This window comes from Rhinoderma darwinii, chromosome 5 (assembly GCF_050947455.1).
Source record: "Rhinoderma darwinii isolate aRhiDar2 chromosome 5, aRhiDar2.hap1, whole genome shotgun sequence".
Lineage (NCBI taxonomy): Eukaryota > Metazoa > Chordata > Amphibia > Anura > Rhinodermatidae > Rhinoderma > Rhinoderma darwinii.
Window position 1 is genome coordinate 342,320,179 of NC_134691.1, and position 22,690 is coordinate 342,342,868.

Here is a 22,690-nt window from a genome sequence, read left to right on the forward strand (position 1 = left end):
AGAATCTGGAAGTTTAGTGAATATATGTATTATGACTATTTCCTCCCAGCTGGACAATGGTCACAATTCAGGCAGCAGCACCTTGTGTGTTCGGTAAATGGCGTCTCAGGTTTAGGCCTCATGCACACGACCGTATTTTTTCCAACCCGTAAATACTGGCGTAAATACGGGTCCGGTGTCACCCGTATTCCAGGGCACGTTTTCGATGCAAAATTGTACTGCGCTAATCGGCAGCCCCTTCTCTCTATCAGTGCAGGATAGAGAGAAGGGGCAGCCCTTTCCGAGGTAAAAGTAAAAGAAATTCATACTTACCGGCCGTTGTCTTGGTGACGCGCCCCTCTCTTGACATTCAGCCCGACATCCCTGGATGACGCGGCAGTCCATGTGACCGCTGCAGCATGTAAATGGGCTGTGATTGGCTGCAGCGGTCACATGGGTTGAAACGTCATCCAGGGGTGTCGGGCCGGATGTCGAGAGGGACGCGTCACCAAGGCAACGGCCGGGAGACCGGACTGGAGGAAGCAGGGAGTTCTCGGTAAGTATGAACGTCTTTTTTTTTTTTTTACAGGTTGATGTATATTGGGATCGGTAGTCACTGTCCAGGGTGCTGAAAGAGTTACTGCCGATCAGTTAACTCTTTCAGCTCCCTGGACAGTGACTATTTACTGACGTCGCTTAGCAACGCTGCCATAATGACGGGTGCACACACGTAGTCACCCGTCATTACGAGAGCTCCATAGACTTATATGGGCTGCCCGTGCCGTTATTACGGCCTGAAATAGGACATGTTCTATCTTTTTCAACGGCACGGGCACCTTCCCGTAAGAAAACGGGAAGGTACCCATGGCCAATAGAAGTCTATGAGCCCGTTATTACGGGTTGTAATAACGGGGGTGGAGCCTGACACATTAATCAAAGAACACTGAAGAGAACTCATCCTCCGCCCCCCGCCACAGTGAATCAGTTTTACCCAGAGTGTTCCTTTAATTGAATTCAATGAGTGGAGTCCGTGATGATGAGAGACATTGAGGTTACACTGAGAACTGCTTCCAGGTTCCCTCAGATAATTTTACTTATTTCCAAGGAATCTCATTTTCTCAGTCTGTGGGAGGATCAGCTTGTCTGCTTGTATCTAACCCTGTACAAGCTGTAATGTAACATGAGGAGGATCTCCTCACTGACACACTGTCACGGCACCACCACTGATACAAGGTTAGAGAAGGAATAAAATGTATTATCTACTTAATGCGTGAGCAAAGCTCTGCCTAAGGGGAGCAGGATACAGGATCTGCAGGACCGTGAACAGGCACAACATGAGGGACAAGTGAGGAAGAAGAAGAGACGAGGTCAGCGTGCCATCAAGTGTTCTTTACTGGGCCAAACACAAATACCCAGCTATGTTTCGGCACTAATTACTTGTGAATGTCTCCATGTACCTGGGTATTTATGTTTGGCCTGATGGTGACACACTTGATGACATGCTGATGTGGGCGGGGCTGTGACAACCTACTTAAAGGAGGTTTTGACCTATAATATGGAGCAGCTTTTCCTGTTGCATGCATTGTGTGGACTTCATGGATATCTCACTGGAGCTCATAGGGAAGAAGCTCTGTATTATGGATGTTGGTTTTCATTGAGGTGAGGTCGGGCTGTATCTATTGCTGCCTTCTCTCCCCACTACTGGTGCTTGCTTTATTTGAATAAATTCATAATTTCTGCAGCTGAGAGCCAATGTTATAATCCCAATGATGCCTGCGGTGACCTGACTCCCACATATCTGAGGACACCAGGGATTGAGATTGGTTCCTGTGACCGAGTAGCCGGTGATCTCCCCAGGGCTCCACCTGGAAAAACAGGAGGACATCATGCCAAGAGACCGGTGATGAAGAACAAGGGAAACAGTGCCCATGGGTTCACAGTCAGGGATAAGGATTGTGCTTGTTACAATGTATCAGTGCAGGAAAAAGCTATCAGTCCAGAAGAGGAGAGAAATATGTGCTGATTGCTCAGACTAATACATTGCAACAAATGTTCCGCTATGTGATCAGAACAAGTTCTGGACGGGGTTTCAGCCTCTGTCTATAATTTTTTTTTTATGTTCCCGTTCACTGACAGCAAGCAGAGATCTTGAAAATGGTGAAGAATTGATACACAAAGTATAAGAGAAAGCTGAAGAACTTTTCATTAAATGATGATTAAGATTTATTTATATAGAACCAGGTGAGGACTTTAAAATTTGGGGGTTCAGTTTTTGGGAATTGGGTAAATGTTATCATTATGGGTGAGGAAGGCCGTTACACTCCGGGTTCTGTTAACTTGACATAGTCTTTATATAGTAAATTCACTTTATTGTGCTGATTCTGAGTTACATCACACTTTATACTCCAGTCACATCCAGAGCTGCACTTTCAATTCTGCATAAAATCGCAGGCAATGTGTCTCCAGTTTATCTGCACCTCGCAGTCAGGTACGTGACAGAACAGCTCGATCTGTATAATTGTCATTTGTGCTTGCACAATACACTGCTTTCGTGTACTGAATTGTGAATGCAGCTTTGGATGTGATTAGAGTCATGATGTAAGTCAGTATAAGATAAGTAAAGCCAAGTATCTGCACAACTCATCAGCGCTATATGTGGGGTCAAACTCAAAAGTTCTAAAAATATAACGAAAATGTGAAGTTCCCCTTTAAGGCCCAATATGAGAAGCGGGAAAGTTGTGGTCACCGCTCAGAAGGTTCAAGGATGGGCCAATCACTGACCACCCACCCCTCTCTAGAGCGTTACCAGGGGAGGAGCTACAGGAGATGGAAATATGGTTCCCTGTCCTGGTGGATTCTAGAAATATAATTTCCCAAAAATTTCAAAAACATCAATGTCTTGTATGCGACGGCCGAAGCCCGTCCGAGGGCGGTAAGGAGACGTACAGGACAGAAATCCATTTTCAACACTTTATTTTATTGAAAAGTGCCACTGTCCAATCAGTAAGAGGATAACATATCCTGTGGGTGAGAGCGCGATGCCCCCGCAGTGCCCACGTTACCCGCAGTACCGAGCCTCGATCCACAAACCACACATCCTGCACAGACAAGACAAACCCACAAATAACCGCTTAATTCCCCCTCCCCCACCTCAAAAATGTCCCATTTGTCTCCTTCCAGCTTCGCTCTCTCCATCCTGACATCAACATGTACACGGGCGACGCGGGCGTAACGGGCGGCCATATTGTGTGTGTGTTCATTGTACTTCCTGAGGTGAAGCTTTTCGTGGACGTTTCGGAGCCCACGGTGCTTGTCCCATCATCCACGGTCAACCCGCATATCGGTAATCCAAGGCCAGAGCAGAGAACGAGGAGCCTCGGCCCAGATCCATCCCATCCAATCCAGAGTCTGAAGCCACGACGAGGCTCCTCAAGTCAAAGAAGAAGAACAAAAAATGTCCAGTGTCGGCACAAAGAAAAAAGTCCCTACAAACCAAGAGATGAACATCGGCCATAGAAAGACTTCTCTTCCGCCACCTGCCGAGGAAAGCGGGAGAAGCTCAGCAGTTGTTTTTCACATTTTTTTTTTTTTTCTTCGTATCTTTATAAATTAAATAATTTACAAATGGCGGGAAAAATAGGCAAACACTGAATTCTTGCATGCACCACACACACCGAGACATAAAATATATCATCACCGCCTCCAATATATACAGTACAGCAGCGAGCTCCCGTACACTCGCAGGACGGGGGTTGCAGGGTATTTTTCCCATATTTAGTGCCGGGTCGTACCATTCACATTATCATTGACAATATTATTATGGGTAGAGGGGAGCGGATTGAGCGGCCCCATTGGGTGAAGCCATTTGTGAAATCAAAAAGAAAACTCCCATCATCTTTCATTGGCCGTTGAGTTGTACAATCCGCTGATCTCTAACAGATGAGTCACTTCAAGCCATTACCAGAATTAGTGTCGGCCATTAACACGTCCCCCGGGGGTCAGCAGCCGATTGCTCAGTCCACAAGGACCTATAGATGACCAGCAGTGACCATAGGCACGAGGACAATTTGGCTGCTAATGATTCATAATTGTCCCCGACCGATGGATTTTTCCCTTGTACTGATGTTTTTGAGATTTTTTTGCAAAAATTTTTGAATCACATTGAACTTTTTTTTTTTATGGGAAATTTGAAATAAAATGTTGGCGTCTGGAATCTCTGGATGTCCTTCCGGTAAAAATCTTTAAAAATCGTTTGTCTTGGGGGTAAACGGTAGTCAGCCTAGATCTGTGGACAGATCTGAACCCTCATCCTCCACTAGACAATCACATCTGTCCAATCTGGTCTCGAAGATCTGTCGAGTGGATGAGGAGGAGGCCACCAAGCGAGAAGTAGACTGAATACAGGTGATACTGGGGCAAGCTCGGATCTTGGGGACGTGTGACTGGTTATACTGGGAGATAGGGGACGTGTGACTGGTTATACTGGGAGATAGGGGACGTGTGACTGGTTATACTGGGAGATAGCTCGTCCAGTCAAGGTTCCAGTTATTCCAGGTCATTGGAGGTTCCCCTCCCAAAAAAAAAAAACCCAGCAGAACATTACTATATATCGCTATGTATCTCATTCACATTTTTGGGGACATTTTCAGCTGGACGCAGGTTATGATGGGACTGAGGTAACGGGGTCTCCGGGTTATGACAACATTTCAGTATTCGGGAAACATTTTTGGGGAAATTTTGATCCCCCCTTTTTTTATATCTATTTCTACTACTTGAAACAAGTCTGTGCAGCATAGGGAGGCAGTCCACTGTATGGAAGATATAATCTATGTTCACGTCTCTTGGTTGCGAGCAGCGTGGCCGTCAGAATACAGCGCCAGGATGACGCCATTTGTGCTGTGATCTGCCCACGTCTGGCTTTATTACCTGTTCTATAGGGGTGGTTTATGTTTCATCTTTCTATATCACCTCTATAGGTTGTTGGCATCCCCCTGCCCACGCTGCCCGTGACTCACTCATGATGACGTGCAGCTGTCACCCAGCCGGTGCCGCCTGCGAGGGGGAGATCCCATGCTGCAATAATAAGGATCTGTTCATCATTGGCGCCAACGCTGCCCACAGAAAACCAGTTATTCAGCCAGTACCCCCAAAATATATCAGAACACTGGTTCTCCAGATGTTGAGGAACTACAACTCCCAGCATGCTGCGAGTAATAGTTCCCTCACAGCTGGAGAGCTACAAGGTGCAGACCATTATCTCATCTTCCATTGAATCCACACTGGGCAGCACAAAAACTTTCCCGAATCGTCACCCCCACCCCCGAGTAGTTACCCAGTCACCCACAACCAGCCTAAAATATTTTCTACTGGGTCGATCTATTTTGCCCCAGATATCAGGTATCGGACTTGGGAATAATAGTTTGTAATAAAAAATTGGGCGTCAGAGCCGACCAGATCTAAGACTACGGGCAACTTCTACCGAGAGAGAAAGAGCTGACACTCCATAGCAGCGTGCTGGGATTTGTAGTCACACCCTCAGCCCGAAAACAGTGTAAATACTTCATACAGCGCTTATATAGTGCCAGGATGATGCCGGCGTGCCAAATAAAAATCTATACCTGGAGATCTGCTGGAGGTTGCATCAGGTGTGGGCACCATGTAAGAATAGATAAAGTGGAGACGAGTGACATCATCAGTAAGGCGTGAGGTGCCCTGTGCCTCGTACCTCATCCATATCACCGGCTCCAAACACCAAGGTTATTAAATAGAAAACAGCGCGGCTAAAATGTTGCAATGCATCATGGGTACAAAACCATCTAAGCGTGAACGCAAATACAAACCCCCGTCCTGGACGTCCCCGCCGCGGAGAGAGGAAATTCTCTAGAAATGTTTGTTTTGTTCTTTTCTTTCCCCGGCCGCTCACGCTGCAGACACAGGCGGAGATGTAGGTCACCCCCCCCCCCCCACCGCAGAGAATGGCCGGAGGGCACAATTAGCACCCAGCTCCATCGTATCCCAGTGCACAGGGAGCACGTGACAGCGCCGAACACCAACACATGGACACGTGCGCAGCGTGCGCCCCAAATATCCGCAGCACACGTTGGAAATGGAAAAATGCCCCCTCCCGGCAGACGTCACCGCGGGCAAAAATAAATAAATAAATAAATGCTCTTTTACGTGAATTAGTGGCGGTAATTTTGTGAGCCGTACAACGATCCAACCCATTCATTTAATGGTGATATAATAGAGGCACGAGCCACATGGCGCCTCGTGCCTCTAGATGTTAGACCAAATACTGTATAAGGCCCCATGCACACGAGCGTGCCCGTAATCACAGTCCGTGTTGTCCGTGACAGTCCTCCGCATTGGCAGACCGTGCTCCCGTTATACAGTATGGAAGACCGGTCCGCAAAATTTTTTTTATATTTTTTAAGGAAGGTTTCTGCGGCACGGACACCTTCCCATAAATATACGGGAGGGTGTCCATCGGCCATAGAAATGAATGGGACCGTAATTACGGACTAAATCTACGGTCGTGTGCATGGGGCCTTAGCCTACAAAATGCTGCCCGCTATAGTGCAGTGCGGTGGGCAGGCCCCTTTAACCTTGTTGATTTACAAAATACGACAAATTGCATAGGATCTGATGTGCTGTAAATATTACGTTATCTAATGTGCAAGCTGCATTGGACACATGGTGGCGTTACTGGGGGGACCCCACCCCATCATCAGATCAGGCGGGGACCCCACCCCCCATCATCAGATCACCCATAGAGAAATACCAAGGATGCCCTATAAACATAACACTGTAAAAAAAAAAAATCACAACCCCCCATTGTGTGCAAATATGTATCAAATAAATTGCAACATGTTCAGACCCTAAATAATCCATGTCCCATGTATACGGAATCCCATGTAAACAGCGTGATCCGTGACTCCCCCATGCGGACCCCAGGTTGTCTTAGGATGGAGATGTCAGGGACTCAAAGCGCGTCAGTCAGTTTCTCATCATCAGATCAGAGCGTTAACACTAAGTGACCCGGTTCCTGTGACTATAAATAATCCTGAAGATCTGGCAACAACAACTGAGGCCGGGCTGGGATGACCTGCTGGTAACATCATGGGCCGCACTGATCTTACAACATCTGCCCCCCCTCCCATAAAAACCACAAGCATACACAGCTACAATCAAAATCAGGACCAACCCGTGATGTTCTACCGCAACGTCTGCCACAAAGTAATTGAAGTCCTGGAAATAAATCAATGACATAGTGAGCGGACCGGGCCATGACTACGAGACACCATCTTGGCCAAGTGGTCAACATAATTTAAAACAATCAGTAGAGTCCTATTCGACTGTGACAATGGTCCGGAAAGAACTTGACATTTTTGGGAGAAACTGTGGCACGAGGAGGTCTCCACACAACCGGCATCCTATAGACAACAGGAGTTAGCGAGAGGGATTGTGGCCCATAAAGTCAGACCCATCAAAAATTGTCACATTCATGTAGGGATTTCGGAAAGAGGACAGTACCGTCCACCATGACCTATCTCCAGAACCTGGTTCCACCAACCATGAGAGGCCAGGCCTACTTATATCACTGTAAATATACATCCAGGCTACATCCCGGTGGAATTCCATTGACGTCTCCTTTTATCTTCTTCCCGGATTGTACATTTTTGTAAGAGAGGCAAGAGTCTGGTGATTGCTTTGGGATGAGCGTGAGCAGCCGCGACCCATTTGTACTTGTGAGGAAAAGAAACACATCGATCCTTGTAAGGATACTAAAGGGACAAGAGGTGATGTGAGCGCGAGGCACTTGTTGGCCTAAAAAGAAAGATGCACGTTGAATGGCGGTCACGTTGCCTGGAATTTTCCACCACCTCTCAACGTAGACAATGCACAAAAGGTTGAAAGTGGTCCCATTTTGTCCTTTTTAGATTTATTTTTTTTTGGCTACTGGATCATCGTTGTTGGTCAGAGATAGTAGGTATCAGTTCTGACCTTCAAGTGCTGTGACGGAGATTGCTCTACTTTCTGGAGGACAGTCACCGGTCAAGTACTCTCGAAAATTCGTCACGATTGCCCTCATTTTTTAGGTCAGCAAACACCTGGGTGAAATAATGCGGGTCAGCATTAATTCTCAACATCTTGGCACTCATAGCATCAATGATGCAAAGACATCGGTCCCAGAAGGCATCTTTGCCTGCTTCCACCAAGAAGGGCTTGAGAGGGTAGGAGATCTCGTTGCCCATGTAAGAGTAGGATAGATATAGGCAGGTCAAGAGAGTAGCTTGCAAGTCATGCTCAGTGGCCACAGAGTCCCCGTCAATGACATCCCTGCAGAGCAAGTAGACAAAAACCACGTTGGCCGGGGTGACGAAGGCCTGGTCTTGCCATCCTTGGAGAAGTAAGGAGCGATCCACGCTACGTAGCCATAGAATAGGGTCTGTTGGCGACAAATGTTTTAGTCGGTAGCATCTCCTGCAAAGAAATTCTCCAAGGCATTTCAGTAGTTCACCAGTGGAGGCTTGGACTATGACCCTCTTTGGAGATCCACCACCGGTGGTGTTGGAGACGTTCTTGATGGACGATATCTGCTTGGAGCTAAGAGGTGCCAGGGGTTGACTGTCATAGCTGGAGAGATTGGCACAGGACAAGGATTTTTTCACATTCTCATGGTTTAAATGGGCAACATCCTTCTGGTAATTGTTGTTAACGGTTCCCTTTCTGGAGGTCTTCTTCTTCGTGGAGGCCACCAGTCTTTTCCACGTGAGAGCGGGGATGAACATAGAGTGTCGTTTCAAGCCCTTGTCGGGCTTCTGTCCGCTGCTCTTGCTAACATTTGTATAATGTGCAAGGGATCCTGAGCCGTCATCGTACAGGCTGGTTTTCCGAGATCCTGGTGACAGTGACAGGACTGTGCCCATGCTGGCGGAAATCTTCACGAGCAAAGACGAGGACGGTGAGAAGGCCAAGTAGCCTCTGACGAGAACGATTAACCCCAAAATGTCCAATGTGCTAGAGGCTGATGAACTGCATCAAGCGGAGGAATGAGATTGACAGGTCTTTGTTGCCTGCATTGCAGGACATGAGCAGCTTTCCCCCCCTAAACAATGTGCACCGATCGGGGGGGTGCCCCTAAATAAGGGGTATCAGTCTCGGTGGTCTTCTTGGCCCTCAGAAGTCCATTCAAAGCGAATAATTCAATCAATAAAGATGTTCATCTGCCGGGTCCGTGAGCTGAGATGTGAGAGGAGGAGGAGGAGGAGGATAAATCCTTCATTCAGATGCTGCTCCCTCCGTCCGGCTCATGGTCTTCCTACAATCCTTTTTTTTCTGAGATGTGCACTGCAGATAGGAGGGGGGCAGATGTTACCAGGGATATGGAGGGAAGTGGCTGGAGATTGGCTCTCGCCCACCGTCAATAACACCTTATATTGATCCGTCCTTGTTTTCCTCCCCACAATCTGGGTGTTTATCTGGATTGCAAAAAAATTGTTGACTGACGATGATGACGATGAGAGTGGTAGTCGATGCTAAGGCAGCATTAACGGTCAATCATCCATTGGTAGCAGACAATGGGGGATGAGGAGTCTCAGTCCGTGCAGGGAGTGCGGTTTTCTCATGCAGGAAGGGTTAACCCGCCGGCTTAGTCAGAGACGGGAGGATGACTCTAGACCGCCGCTTCTTCCTTCGGGATCGGGGCAGATTTTCCAGTGGAGGGTGAGATGTTTAGCACCTCTTGCCCCTGGGTAGATGCCCTCCAAGCCCCTGTGCTGTCAGTGAATGGTGGAGGTGGCGAGCTCCCCAGTCGTGCCGCATTGGCGAGGGGGTTGGCAGTGTTCAGCATCTGATGAGAGGCAGGAGATACTGGGAGGAGAGGGCTGATCCTGCTTCCCAGCTCACAGGCATCTCCAACCAGCTCTGCTCTTCCAGGGGCAATGAAGCTCGGGCATTATGATTTGTTCTCTGCCTCAAGCCTCACCCCCCCCCCTCCATCCCTGGCTTCATATGCATGTGTTGTAGCGCCTCCCGGTGGCCATATGGAAATCTTCTCCTAGATCTCTTTGTTCCAGGGCGTGCTATGTGCATGGTCCATTGTTATACTTCGCACATACATATTCCCCATGACATGTGCGCTGCAGCCCAGCGGCCCTCAGAACATAGAGCACGACATGCCAACACTTACCCAGCTGCGACCCGGCCTGCAGGCGGCACAGTGTCACTTGTAGTCACATCAGGATTTAAAGGGACGCTCAAGTTTTATGGAAATGAAGATTAACCATTACATGGTGAAAAGTTCTGAAAGTTGCTGATAGACTTTATGTATTATTTTTCTTATCATTTTCAAGATCTCTGATTGTTGTCAGTGAATGGGAACGTTCAGCATTTACATCCAGCGGCTGTGCACCTGCGCTGACCTAGTCCTGCTCATACAACTGCAGTTTGCTACAATGTGTCAGTGAAGACACAAATATCTCTCCTGTGCTATAGTTTGCTACAATGTGTCAGTGAAGACACAAATATCTCTCCTGTGCTATAGTTTGCTACAATGTGTCAGTGAAGATACAAATATCTCTCCTATGCTATAGTTTGCTGCAACGGGGAAGATTTACTAAGAAAAATGCTGCCATGTGGAAGTAATATACAGGATTTCGTTAGACTTAGACGTGGCCAATATTTCGGCAGCAAAATGTGTCTGCAATATCTATCGGCTAAATATACGATGCCGCATTTTTAGAAGATTTACATAATTTGTGCCTTTTTGATCAGTACAGGAAAATCGGTCTGGAGTCCGGGCTGTTTGTCTCACTGGATACAATTGTAGCAAACCCTCAGCTGTGAGAAGTATCAGGTCAGGATGGGATTTTAGAGGTGATAGTATATGAATGGAACTTCTGGTACTATGGAAACTAGTGAGTCACGAGCCGCAGGATGATGGGACATGACTCTTCCGTACGGAGAGCATAAGGGGGTTGTAGTCCACCAGAAGTGCAGAATGATGGTATTTGTAGTTGGAGTTGGGGAATAGAGCATGCTGAGAGTGATAGTCCCTTAGTGGAAATGCTGCAGCCGATACTGGACAAGCGACTGAACGCTGCAAACCAACAAACCTATAGTAATACAATATAGCAGGGGGAAGCTATAGGGTGTGCGGAGGAAACCGGGCCCTGGTGCCTGGGGGGCCAAAACCAACAACCCATACTTTAAGGGCTTATTCACACGAACGTGGTATACGTCTGTGTGACGCCCGTTAAAACAATGGCCGCCACATGGACGCACGTGTTTCAATGGGGCCGTTCACACAGTCGTTGTTTTATCGGACCGTGTGAAGGGTACGTTGAAAAAATACAACATGTTCTATTTTACGGATCCCTTCATAGACTCAAGTCTATGTGGATCCGTGAAAACGGGACCCGCACGGGGGCACCTCAGATGTGAAAAACTGTCGTTTTTCACATCCGAGTTTCCCCACGTTGGTGTGAATAAGCCCTAAGTCCTGTAAGTTGTGGACCCCCCTCCGTGACGTCCATATATCCTAACAGGGGTTTTTTACAGTCCCTTCCAGTCCTCAGAACATGACAGATTCTCCTTAGTCATTCAGACCCCTAGTTAATAACTTCTCGGTCACGCGGTCGCTGCGCAGCAGCTCGTATATACTCCGGCCGCAGCTTAGTAACCGATGACGTGGCTCTTGGGTGACAACGCTGGATCTCCGCGCTCTTGTTGAGTAGAAGACCTGGTGGAAGATGGCGACCAAGACCCAGCCCTGGATGATGGACTACTCTCATTCATTATTTCTGACTTCTGTATCACCACCCTCATCCTCACTAGATTGTAAGCTCTGATGAACAGGCCCCTCTCCTCTTGACTGTTTGCAGGATCTTCATGTGTTTTGCTCGTCGTCCCCGATTCTCCTCTGTATTAGTATTACTCACCTGTCTTCATTCCACCGGCGATTCCACTCTCGCGGCCGCAGCACCCCTGCCCCAGCCACGTCAAGATGCCGTGACAACATAAAACCCGGCTTACCGCTCCCCTATCCCACAATGTCTTCCTGCTCGCGGCCGCAGCTCACGGCTTCCAGCTGCATCGGACATCCCGGCCTGTGAATTAAGGTGCAATCCTATGAACTATTACCTGACTCTGACCTGGACCCTTGTCTCTGGATTCTGCTGTCCCCTGGCTCCTTCAGATTGTCGCCTGGTACTTGTAGTTCGACCTCCTGTTTTCTCTGGCTTGTCGTATCTTGACCACTCTCCTGGTGACGACCCCTGGCTCTGTTCCTGACTTCGTCTCTGATCCTGCTCTAAATGTCCCAAGTAGCACGTCCGCTGCCAATCACTGATAAATCGGCAATAGGAGGATATTTTCCTCTGAGCCTGGGCGGGTCTTTTCCTCTGAGCCTGGGCGGGTCTTTTCCTCTAAGCCTGAGTGGGTCTTTTCCTGAGCCTGGGCGGGTCTTTTCCTCTGAGCCTGGGCGGGTCTTTTCCTCTGATCCTGGGCGGGTCTTTTCCTCTGAGCCTGGGCGGGTCTTTTCCTCGGAGCCTGGGCGGGTCTTTTCCTCGGAGCCTGGGCGAGTCTTTTCCTCTGAGCCTGGGCGGGTCTTTTCCTCGGAGCCTGGGCGGGTGTTTTCCTCGGAGCCTGGGCGGGTATTTTCCTCGGAGCCTGGGCGGGTCTTTTCCTCTGATCCTGGGCGGGTCTTTTCCTCTGAGCCTGGGCTGGTCTTTTCCTCTAAGCCTGGGAGGGTCTTCTGCTATATGCCTGGGCGGGTCTTGTCCTCTGAGCCTGAGCGGGTCTTTTCCTGAGCCTGGGCGGGTCTTTTCCTTTAAGCCTGGGCGGGTCTTTTCCTCTGAGCCTGGGCGGGTCTTTTCCTCTGATCCTGGGCGGGTCTTTTCCTCTGAGCCTGGGCGGGTCTTTTCCTCGGAGCCTGGGCGGGTCTTTTCCTCTGATCCTGGGCGAGTCTTTTCCTCTGAGCCTGGGCGGGTGTTTTCCTCGGAGCCTGGGCGGGTGTTTTCCTCGGAGCCTGGGCGGGTATTTTCCTCGGAGCCTGGGCGGGTCTTTTCCTCTGATCCTGGGCGGGTCTTTTCCTCTGAGCCTGGGCTGGTCTTTTCCTCTAAGCCTGGGAGGGTCTTCTGCTATATGCCTGGGCGGGTCTTGTCCTCTGAGCCTGAGCGGGTCTTTTCCTGAGCCTGGGCGGGTCTTTTCCTTTAAGCCTGGGCGGGTCTTTTCCTCTGAGCCTGGGCGGGTCTTTTCCTCTGAGCCTGGGCGGGTCTTTTCCTCTGAGCCTGGGCGGGTCTTTTCCTCTAAGCCTGGGAGGGTCTTTTGCTCTAAGCCTGGGAGGGTCTTCTGCTATATGCCTGGGCGGGTCTTGTCCTCTGAGCCGGAGCGGGTCTTTTCCTGAGCCTGGGCGGGTCTTTTCCTCTAAGCCTGGGCGGGTCTTTTCCTCTAAGCCTGGGAGGGTCTTTTGCTCTATGCTTAGTCTGTTCACAATTCCAGCGCAGGTGCCTCTACCCCACCCCAGATGAGAGTCCAGGGGACTAACAAAGTAAAAGCTACTTTAGACGTTGCTTTGTGATCCCTGAAGTGATGAATAAAGAGGGGCAGAAGGCCATGTTATTCAATATTACACTAAACCTGTGACAATCACTGGAGACTTTCATAACTTGACTTCTCCACTGCTGCTCCATTAACAATAAGCAGTAGTAGCGTGGAAGAGCCCTGTAGCATGTGCGGAGATGCAGCCCCTGCCTTCTGGGCATTGGTGGTGGTCCCTGAGCTCATAGACCCCCCACTTATGACGTCTCAGTGATTGTTCACAGTGAAAATCCCTCTTACGTATCTGGTTATTGTGTGGTATATACTTTACTATACATTATAAGAGTTATTACGAGGTGGGGGAGGGGTCTAGTGATTTTGTATAGAAATAAAGTATACACAAAGAACATGGTGTTGGACTCGACTTCCTAGAGCCCCCCAAAGAAGATGAGACTGAGGTCCCCCCATCCAGCGATACAAAACAGGTGCCCCCGTCATCCATCAGCAGAGCAAAGCGAAGGTTGTGTCCCCCAGAGCACTGCGGCCCCTTCATTGTTTTGCCTGGTACTGCAGATCAGCTCCATTCAAGCACAGGCTATCACTGTATATTGCTGGAGAGCCCCTTTAAGGTTTCCCTTTATTGAAACTAAGAGACCAATCATGAAGAAGAACCCCGACCAATGGCGTAAATACCATAAAGACAAACTATGCGGCGGCTATGGGGCCCTTGAAGAGACGGGGCCCAGCGCTGTTTGGTTCCATACACTTTGCTAGTGGGTGATAAAAACCTGTGCAGGACTCCGCTGTCCAGAGGAACCACAATGTTCGTATAGGGGGTCGGGAATTAACTCACGGGTCATAGAGGGGAAAACAAACACCAGACCCTTCTGTCCTTAATGGCAAAATCCAAAACAATAACAGGGGCCCAGCGCTATCGCAGTCATGTGGCCCCCACTCCACTATAGGTACGACTATTCTCATCCAGACTCAACAATGGACTCCAGGCAGGAAGTTTTCTTGTGGCAGACACTGAAGAAGCAGAGAATGCTGGGAGAGTTCAGCTCCGGAGTATAATACAGGATATAACTCAGGATCAGTACAGGATAAGTAATGTAATGTATGTACACAGTGACTCCACCAGCAGAATAGTGAGTGCAGCTCTGGTGTATAATACAGGATGTAACTCAGGATCAGTACGGGATAAGTAATGTAATGTATGTACACAGTGACTCCACCAGCAGAATAGTGAGTGCTGCTCTGGAGTATAATACAGGATGTAACTCAGGATCAGTACAGGATAAGTAATGTAATGTATGTACACAGTGACTCCACCAGCAGAATAGTGAGTGCAGCTCTGGAGTATAAAACAGGATGTAACTCAGGATCAGTACAGGATAAGTAATGTAATGTATGTACACAGTGACGCCACCAGCAGAATAGTCAGTGCAGCTCTGGAGTATAATACAGGATGTAACTCAGGATCAGTACAGAATAAGTAATGTATATACACAGTGACTCCACCAGCAGAATAGTGAGTGCAGCTCTGGAGTATAATACAAGCTATAACTCAGGATCAGTACAGGATAAGTAATGTAATGTATGTACACAGTGACTCCACCAGCAGAATAGTGAGTGCAGCTCTGGAGTATAATACAAGCTATAACTCAGGATCAGTACAGGATAAGTAATGTAATGTATGTACACAGTGACTCCACCAGCAGAATAGGGAGTGCAGCTCTGGAGTATAATACAGGATGTAACTCAGGATCAGTACAGGATAAGTAATGTAATGTATGTACACAGTGACTCCACCAGCAGAATAGTGAGTGCAGCTCTGGAGAATAATACAGGATGTAACTCAGGATCAGTACAGGATAAGTAATGTCATGTATATACACAGTGACTCCACTAGCGGAATAGTGAGTGCAGCTCTGGAGTATAATACAGGATGTAACTCAGGATCAGTACAGGATATGTAATGTATGTACACAGTGACTCCACCAGCAGAATAGTGAGTGCAGCTCTGGAGTACAATACAGGATGTAACTCAGGATCAGTACAGGATAAGTAATGTAATGTATGTACACAGTGACTCCACCAGCAGAATAGTGAGTGCAGCTCTGGAGTACAATACAGGATGTAACTCAGGATCAGTACAGGATAAGTAATGTAATGTATGTACACAGTGACTCCACCAGCAGAATAGTGAGTGCAGCTCTGGAGTATAATACAGGATGTAACTCAGGATCAGTACAGGATAAGTAATGTAATGTATGTACACAATGACTCCACCAGCAGAATAGTGAGTGCAGCTCTGGAGAATAATACAGGATGTAACTCAGGATCAGTACAGGATAAGTAATGTCATGTATATACACAGTGACTCCAGTAGCAGGATAGTGAGTGCAGCTCTGGAGTATAATACAGGATGTAACTCAGGATCAGTACAGGATAAGTAATGTAATGTATGTACACAGTGACTCCACCAGCAGAATAGTGAGTGCAGCTCTGGAGTATAATACAGGATGTAACTCAGGATCAGTACAGGATAAGTAATGTAATGTATGTACACAGTGACTCCACCAGCAGAATAGTGAGTGCAGCTCTGGAGTATAATACAGGATATAACTCAGGATCAGTACAGGATAAGTAATGTAATGTATGTACACAGTGACTCCACCAGCAGAATAGTGAGTGCAGCTCTGGAGTATAATACAGGATGTAACTCAGGATCAGTACAGGATAAGTAATGTAATGTATGTACACAGTGACTCCACCAGCAGAATAGTGAGTGCAGCTCTGGAGTATAATACAGGATATAACTCAGGATCAGTACAGGATAAGTAATGTAATGTATGTACACAGTGACTCCACCAGCAGAATAGTGAGTGCAGCTCTGGAGTATAATACAGGATGTAACTCAGGATCAGTACAGGATAAGTAATGTAATGTATGTACACAGTGACACTACCAGCAGAATAGTGAGTGCAGCTCTGGGGTATAATACAGGATGTAATCCAGGATCAGTACAGGATAAGTAATGTAATGTATGTACACAGTGACTCCACCAGCAGAATAGTGAGTGCAGCTCTGGAGTATAATACAGGATATAACTCAGGATCAGTACAGGATAAGTAATGTAATGTATGTACAAAGTGACTCCACCAGCAGAATAGTGAGTGCAGCTCTGGAGTATAATACAAGATGTAACTCAGGATCAGTACAGGATAAGTAATGTAATGTATGTACACAGTGACTCCACCAGCAGAATAGTGAGTGCAGCTCTGGAGTATAATACAGGATGTAACTCAGGATCAGTACAGGATAAGTAATGTAATGTATGTACACAGTGACTCCACCAGCAGAATAGTGAGTGCAGCTCTGGAGTATAATACAGGATATAACTCAGGATCAGTACAGGATAAGTAATGTAATGTATGTACACAGTGACTCCACCAGCAGAATAGTGAGTGCAGCTCTGGAGTATAATACAGGATGTAACTCAGGATCAGTACAGGATAAGTAATGTAATGTATGTACACAGTGACTCCACCAGCAGAATAGTGAGTGCAGCTCTGGAGTATAATACAGGATATAACTCAGGATCAGTACAGGATAAGTAATGTAATGTATGTACACAGTGACTCCACCAGCAGAATAGTGAGTGCAGCTCTGGAGTATAATACAGGATGTAACTCAGGATCAGTACAGGATAAGTAATGTAATGTATGTACACAGTGACTCCACCAGCAGAATAGTGAGTGCAGCTCTGGAGTATAATACAGGATATAACTCAGGATCAGTACAGGATAAGTAATGTAATGTATGTACACAGTGACTCCACCAGCAGAATAGTGAGTGCAGCTCTGGAGTATAATACAGGATGTAACTCAGGATCAGTACAGGATAAGTAATGTAATGTATGTACACAGTGACACTACCAGCAGAATAGTGAGTGCAGCTCTGGAGTATAATACAGGATGTAACTCAGGATCAGTACAGGATAAGTAATGTAATGTATGTACACAGTGACTCCTCCAGCAGAATAGTGAGTGCAGCTCTGGAGTATAATACAGGATGTAACTCAGGATCAGTATAGGATGAGTAATGTAATGTATGTACACAGTGACTCCACCAGCAGAATAGTGAGTGCAGCTCTGGAGTATAATACAGGATATAACTCAGGATCAGTACAGGATAAGTAATGTAATGTATGTACACAGTGACTCCACCAGCAGAATAGTGAGTGCAGCTCTGGAGTATAATACAGGATATAACTCAGGATCAGTACAGGATGAGTAATGTAATGTATGTACACAGTGACTCCACCAGCAGAATAGTGAGTGCAGCTCTGGAGTATAATACAGGATGTAACTCAGGATCAGTACAGGATAAGTAATGTAATGTATGTACACAGTGACTCCACCAGCAGAATAGTGAGTGCAGCTCTGGAGTATAATACAAGATGTAACTCAGGATCAGTACAGGATAAGTAATGTAATGTATGTACACAGTGACTCCACCAGCAGAATAGTGAGGGCAGCTCTGGAGTATAATACAGGATGTAACTCAGGATCAGTACAGGATAAGTAATGTAATGTATGTACACAGTGACTCCACCAGCAGAATAGTGAGTGCAGCTCTGGAGTATAATACAGGATGTAACTCGGGATCAGTACAGGATAAGTAATGTAATGTATGTACACAGTGACTCCACCAGCAGAATAGTGAGTGCAGCTCTGGAGTATAATACAGGATATAACTCAGGATCAGTACAGGATAAGTAATGTAATGTATGTACACAGTGACTCCACCAGCAGAATAGTGAGTGCAGCTCTGGAGTATAATACAGGATGTAACTCAGGATCAGTACAGGATAAGTAATGTAATGTATATACACAGTGACTCCACCAGCAGAATAGTGAGTGCAGCTCTAGAGTATAATACAGGATATAACTCAGGATCAGTACAGGATAAGTAATGTAATGTATGTACACAGTGACTCCACCAGCAGAATAGTGAGTGCAGCTCTGGAGTATAATACAGGATGTAACTCAGGATCAGTACAGGATAAGTAATGTAATGTATGTACACAGTGACTCCACCAGCAGAATAGTGAGTGCAGCTCTGGGGTATAATACAGGATGTAACTCAGGATCAGTAATGCTTGTACACAGTGACTCCTGGAGGAGGTGGTATATTACGTATAACATTATGGGGCATGTTATGGGGGCACTGCTGACATACTTGTTATGTATTTGTATAAGCCACGTTTAGTCCAGTCACAGGGGTGTTGGGGATAATAGGGGTTCTCTTCTTCCAGGGCTCTTGTCAGGGCGGTGACGTAACGTTAATGTGCGAAGCATTTGAGGGCGGTCGGCTCGCTGGAACTAGACTTCCCAGCAGGCTGAGCGGGACACGTGACCAGTACCTGACAGCCGGGAGCGGCTCGATGACGTCATTGCAGAGAGGGAGGCGGAGGACTACACATCCCGGCGTGCCGCGCGAGTCCTGTGACAGTGAGGTGATCGCGGGGTTTCCGGGCTGTGTGTGTCCGTGCAGGTGACGCAGCTCCCGGCCCTTGGAGCCCGCAGGATGGAGGCCGTGCCCCGTATGCCGATGATATGGCTGGATCTCAAGGAGGCCGGGGAGTTCGGCTTTAACCAGGCTGTAAAACAGGTAAGAGGCCGCGGAGACGGAGCAGACAATGGGAGGGGTAACGGGGGCAATCTGTGTGATAAACTGGGGGAGGGATTCTTGGGGGACAGTGGTTGTCAGGGAGTCCGTGGTTGGGGGGGGGGGGGCAGTGGTTGTCAGGGAGTCCGTGGTGGGGGGTGTCGGTGGTTGTCGGGGAGTCTGGAGTTGAGCAGATAATCCACTTGATTTACTGCAGTTTTTCGGCAGTGCGCTCGTTTTTCCGCTCTGTTGTTGTTCTGGACGTGCGGCTGCGTTCACACGTGTCTGATAGATCGGGGACGTTTCTGCTGCGGTTTTCCCCCTCGTGGATTATCCTCCTTGTCATTCGCTGGGACGACTGATCCTTTGATATTCTGTGTGGAATCCGCAGATATAACTCGTTTGCTACTTATTTCCGCGTTTGATTTTTCATTGTTGCAGCGTCGCAGTCAAAAATCTGCGCAGAAATTTTCTGCAGCATGTGAACAGGGTCACTGAAACCCATTCGCATTCATAAGATTCAGATTGTTGTCGTATTTGACGCTGATTTCGCCGCGGAGCCTGAGCCGATTCTTGTAAACAAGAGGGGAAAAACTTTGTGATGTGCCAGCGCCATGGGAGCGGATTCTGTGAGGAATCGGCGCCTAAATCCTGATAGAATCCTGAACGTGTGAACATGGCCCGAGGTCAGGATGGGTTTTCAGCCTGTAATGAAGTTATGACCGCGCTGAGGTCATGACCTATAGGAGACCTTTCTATATCTCACCCCGTGTCTCTTAAAGGAGCATCACTCACCTAAAGAAGAGACCCCAGTAAATATAAATCATTATGTACGACTCCTTCTTCTTAAGGGGGTTTTGTGGTGTAAGGAAAACTTTTGAAACTTTTTTTTGGTTACAATGTATCCAGTCCAGACAATCCTGGACTCCAGACTGATACATTTTACCTTCGCTAATACATTGCAACAAACTATCAGGACAGGAGAGAGATGTGTGCTGCTGATGCTTCATCTCACAGGGGATTTTCTAGACTGGATACAATTGTAACAAACCCTCAGCTGTGATAAGCATTTGGTCTGTGCTTTTTTTTTTAGTCTGTAGCTGAAGTCTCTCATTCACTGACCTCAAGCGGAGATCTTGAAAATGGTGGGGAATGGAGATGCAAAGTAGATTAAAAAGTGGAGAACTTTTGGTTATACATTTCTGAAATTTTACGTGAATAAAACTGCCCCCCCCCCCCCATTAAAGTGACGGAGCGCGTGCAAAGCAGAACTCGCCCCCGCTGCTCCGCGCTGTTGCTCTACATTTTATGTTCAGCGCAGTTAACCCCGTAGGAGCCTCGTAACGCTGTCCACGGGCATTCTGACGACTTCTTCCTTTTCTTTCCAGTTTGTCTTGAAGAATTACAGTGAGAACCCCGAAAATTACAACGAGGAGCTGAAAAAACTGGAGCAGCTGAGACAGGTCATTTATTTCTCCGTAACCTGAAATCTTGGAGGGGGGGGGGGGGGAGAGAGGGGGGTGTCTGTGAGCGCGGAGGATGTAGGGCTGACGCAGAGGGATCCCCTAAACCGGCAAGACTTGGCTCATTCCTCCTTGTCGATAACTTATTTATATGCCGGTGACACAGATGGCATCACTCCCATCATCCCTGAGCCCAGGAGCTCACAATCTAATCACCTCTCTATCACACGAAGCATCACTCCCATCATCCCTGAGCCCAGGAGCTCACAATCTAATCTCCCTGTCACACAATGTATCACGTCCATCATCCCTGAGCCCAGGAGCTCACAATCTAATCTCCCTGTTACACAAAGTATCACGTCCATCATCCCTCATTCTCACAATCTAATCTCCCTGTCTCACTCCGTGTATAACTCCCATCATCCCTGAGCCCAGGATCTTACAATTATTTGTGATCCTCAGCAGGGAGTGCAGTGAGTGGAGCGTCGTCATCCATCAGTCTGTCCTGGAGAAGCTTCAGTCTTGCGGTTCTATTCACACCCTGGAGCTCTTATTCTCGCTGGTCGTTGTTCTAGTGTCCGAGCCCCCCCCCATGATGGTGCTGGGTATTTCAGTAGGGGGGGATGTTGGGAGTTTATCGTGCGGTCCAGGACTGTGCCGCTGATCCACGGCAGACTTGCCCTAATTTACTCCGCAGATGTTGGATTGACACTCCGGACCCCAGCGCTACAATACCACAGTCGTGACCCCCTGCACCCCCTCGCTGCCCCTTATATTAGGCATGAAGTGAGTGCAGCCTGTGTGTTCTGTTCTCACGTCTCCCCTCTCCCTCCAGGGTGCTGTGAACGTCCCCCGAGACTTTGAAGGATGCAGCGTCCTGCGGAAGTATTTTGGCCAACTCCATTACCTGCAGAGTCGCATCCCCATGGGGGTTGAGCAGGAGGCGTCTGTGCCCATCACATGGTGAGTGACCGGCTGCACATCATACACCGAGGTGGCTGAACACCTGTCACTATTTTCAAGATCTTTGCTCTCTGTCAGTGAATAAAAACATTGTTGCTTCCATTCAGAGAGTGAAAACTACCCCTACAGTACTTAGACCTAGTCTGGCCTAAACAGCTGCAGTTTGTTACAGTGTATCATCCTGGAGTCCAGGACAGGAGAGCTGTTTGTGCTGCTCCCAGAAGATCTGGTACACTGTAACAAACTCTCAGCTCAGGACTTGCCATTCACTGACCGCAAGCAGAGATACAATGATGGGCCTTAGCCGCCATCTTCCTCTCCTTGGCAGCTGGGACCTGGGGTGTGGATGGATGTCGCCGGCTCCTCCAGGGGGTTCTCTTGTAACTTGTGGTTCTTCTCCTCAGGACGGAGATTTTCTCCGGGAAGTCTGTGACTCACGCCGACATCAAGTACGAGCAGGCCTGCGTCCTGTACAATCTGGGTAGGTAACGGCATGGGGTGCGTGCGCTGACTGCGGTGCTCCCCCATGTCACAGGCCGCACCCTGCACACCTCCGCTTCATAGACACCCGTCTGACGGGATATTGGGGGGATGGTGGTCGCCCCTTTTATATAGGGGTGATCAGCGGCTGGATTTTGAGTTGTCTGCTTGTCTTGTGCAGGGGCCTTACACTCCATGCTGGGGGCGATGGATAAGAGAGTCTCTGAAGAGGTGAGTGCTCTAAAAACGAGGAGACGTTACTATGAACCTAGACCAATCACACCCCACAAATGTCCGGAACTGCAGATAGACGTTTCATTACTTGTAATCTTCAGGGGGCGCTCTAGTATTTCAGGCGGTCTGTTATTATTATCCCATTACTCCACCTCCTCTACGCTGCCTGTCAGTTATCACTCCACCTCCTCTACGCTGCCTGTCAGTTATCACTCCACCTCCTCTACGCTGCCTGTCAGTTATCACTCCACCTCCTCTACGCTGCCTGTCAGTTATCACTCCACCTCCTCTACACTGCCTGTCAGTCATTATCACTCCACCTCCTCTACACTGCCTGTCCGTCATTATCACTC

The 22,690-nt window shown here is 47.9% G+C and overlaps 2 protein-coding genes and 1 long non-coding RNA gene across 3 annotated transcripts in view; 1 reads left to right on the plus strand and 2 right to left on the minus strand.

The window, feature by feature from the left end:
* Nucleotides 1-2,935: 2,935 nt before the first annotated feature.
* Nucleotides 2,936-9,909, minus strand: LOC142652254 (cyclin-dependent kinase 5 activator 1-like). Its single transcript, XM_075827892.1, has one exon. It carries the CDS (start codon nucleotides 8,907-8,909, stop codon nucleotides 8,028-8,030), a length of 882 nt encoding a protein of 293 aa, XP_075684007.1. The 5' UTR covers nucleotides 8,910-9,909; the 3' UTR covers nucleotides 2,936-8,027.
* On the minus strand, nucleotides 2,936-19,120 carry LOC142652255 (uncharacterized). The gene is made up of 2 exons (XR_012847784.1): nucleotides 18,769-19,120; nucleotides 2,936-3,515 (listed from the first exon to the last, which is right to left on the minus strand). It is a non-coding gene; the product is annotated as an uncharacterized LOC142652255 (long non-coding RNA).
* PTPN23 (protein tyrosine phosphatase non-receptor type 23) overlaps nucleotides 18,967-22,690 on the plus strand; it is a 33,327-nt gene continuing 29,603 nt past the window's right edge. The window contains exons 1-5 of the mRNA XM_075827891.1: nucleotides 18,967-19,200; nucleotides 20,586-20,660; nucleotides 21,496-21,623; nucleotides 22,028-22,104; nucleotides 22,285-22,334. Coding sequence (XP_075684006.1) covers nucleotides 19,117-19,200; nucleotides 20,586-20,660; nucleotides 21,496-21,623; nucleotides 22,028-22,104; nucleotides 22,285-22,334 — 414 coding nt within the window. The 5' untranslated portion in view covers nucleotides 18,967-19,116. The remainder of the gene's footprint in view (nucleotides 19,201-20,585; nucleotides 20,661-21,495; nucleotides 21,624-22,027; nucleotides 22,105-22,284; nucleotides 22,335-22,690) is intronic.

Bases quoted from the DNA above. Each gene is read 5' to 3' on its own strand.
- LOC142652254 (XM_075827892.1), bottom strand. From the start codon at position 8,909: ATGGGCACAGTCCTGTCACTGTCACCAGGATCTCGGAAAACCAGCCTG.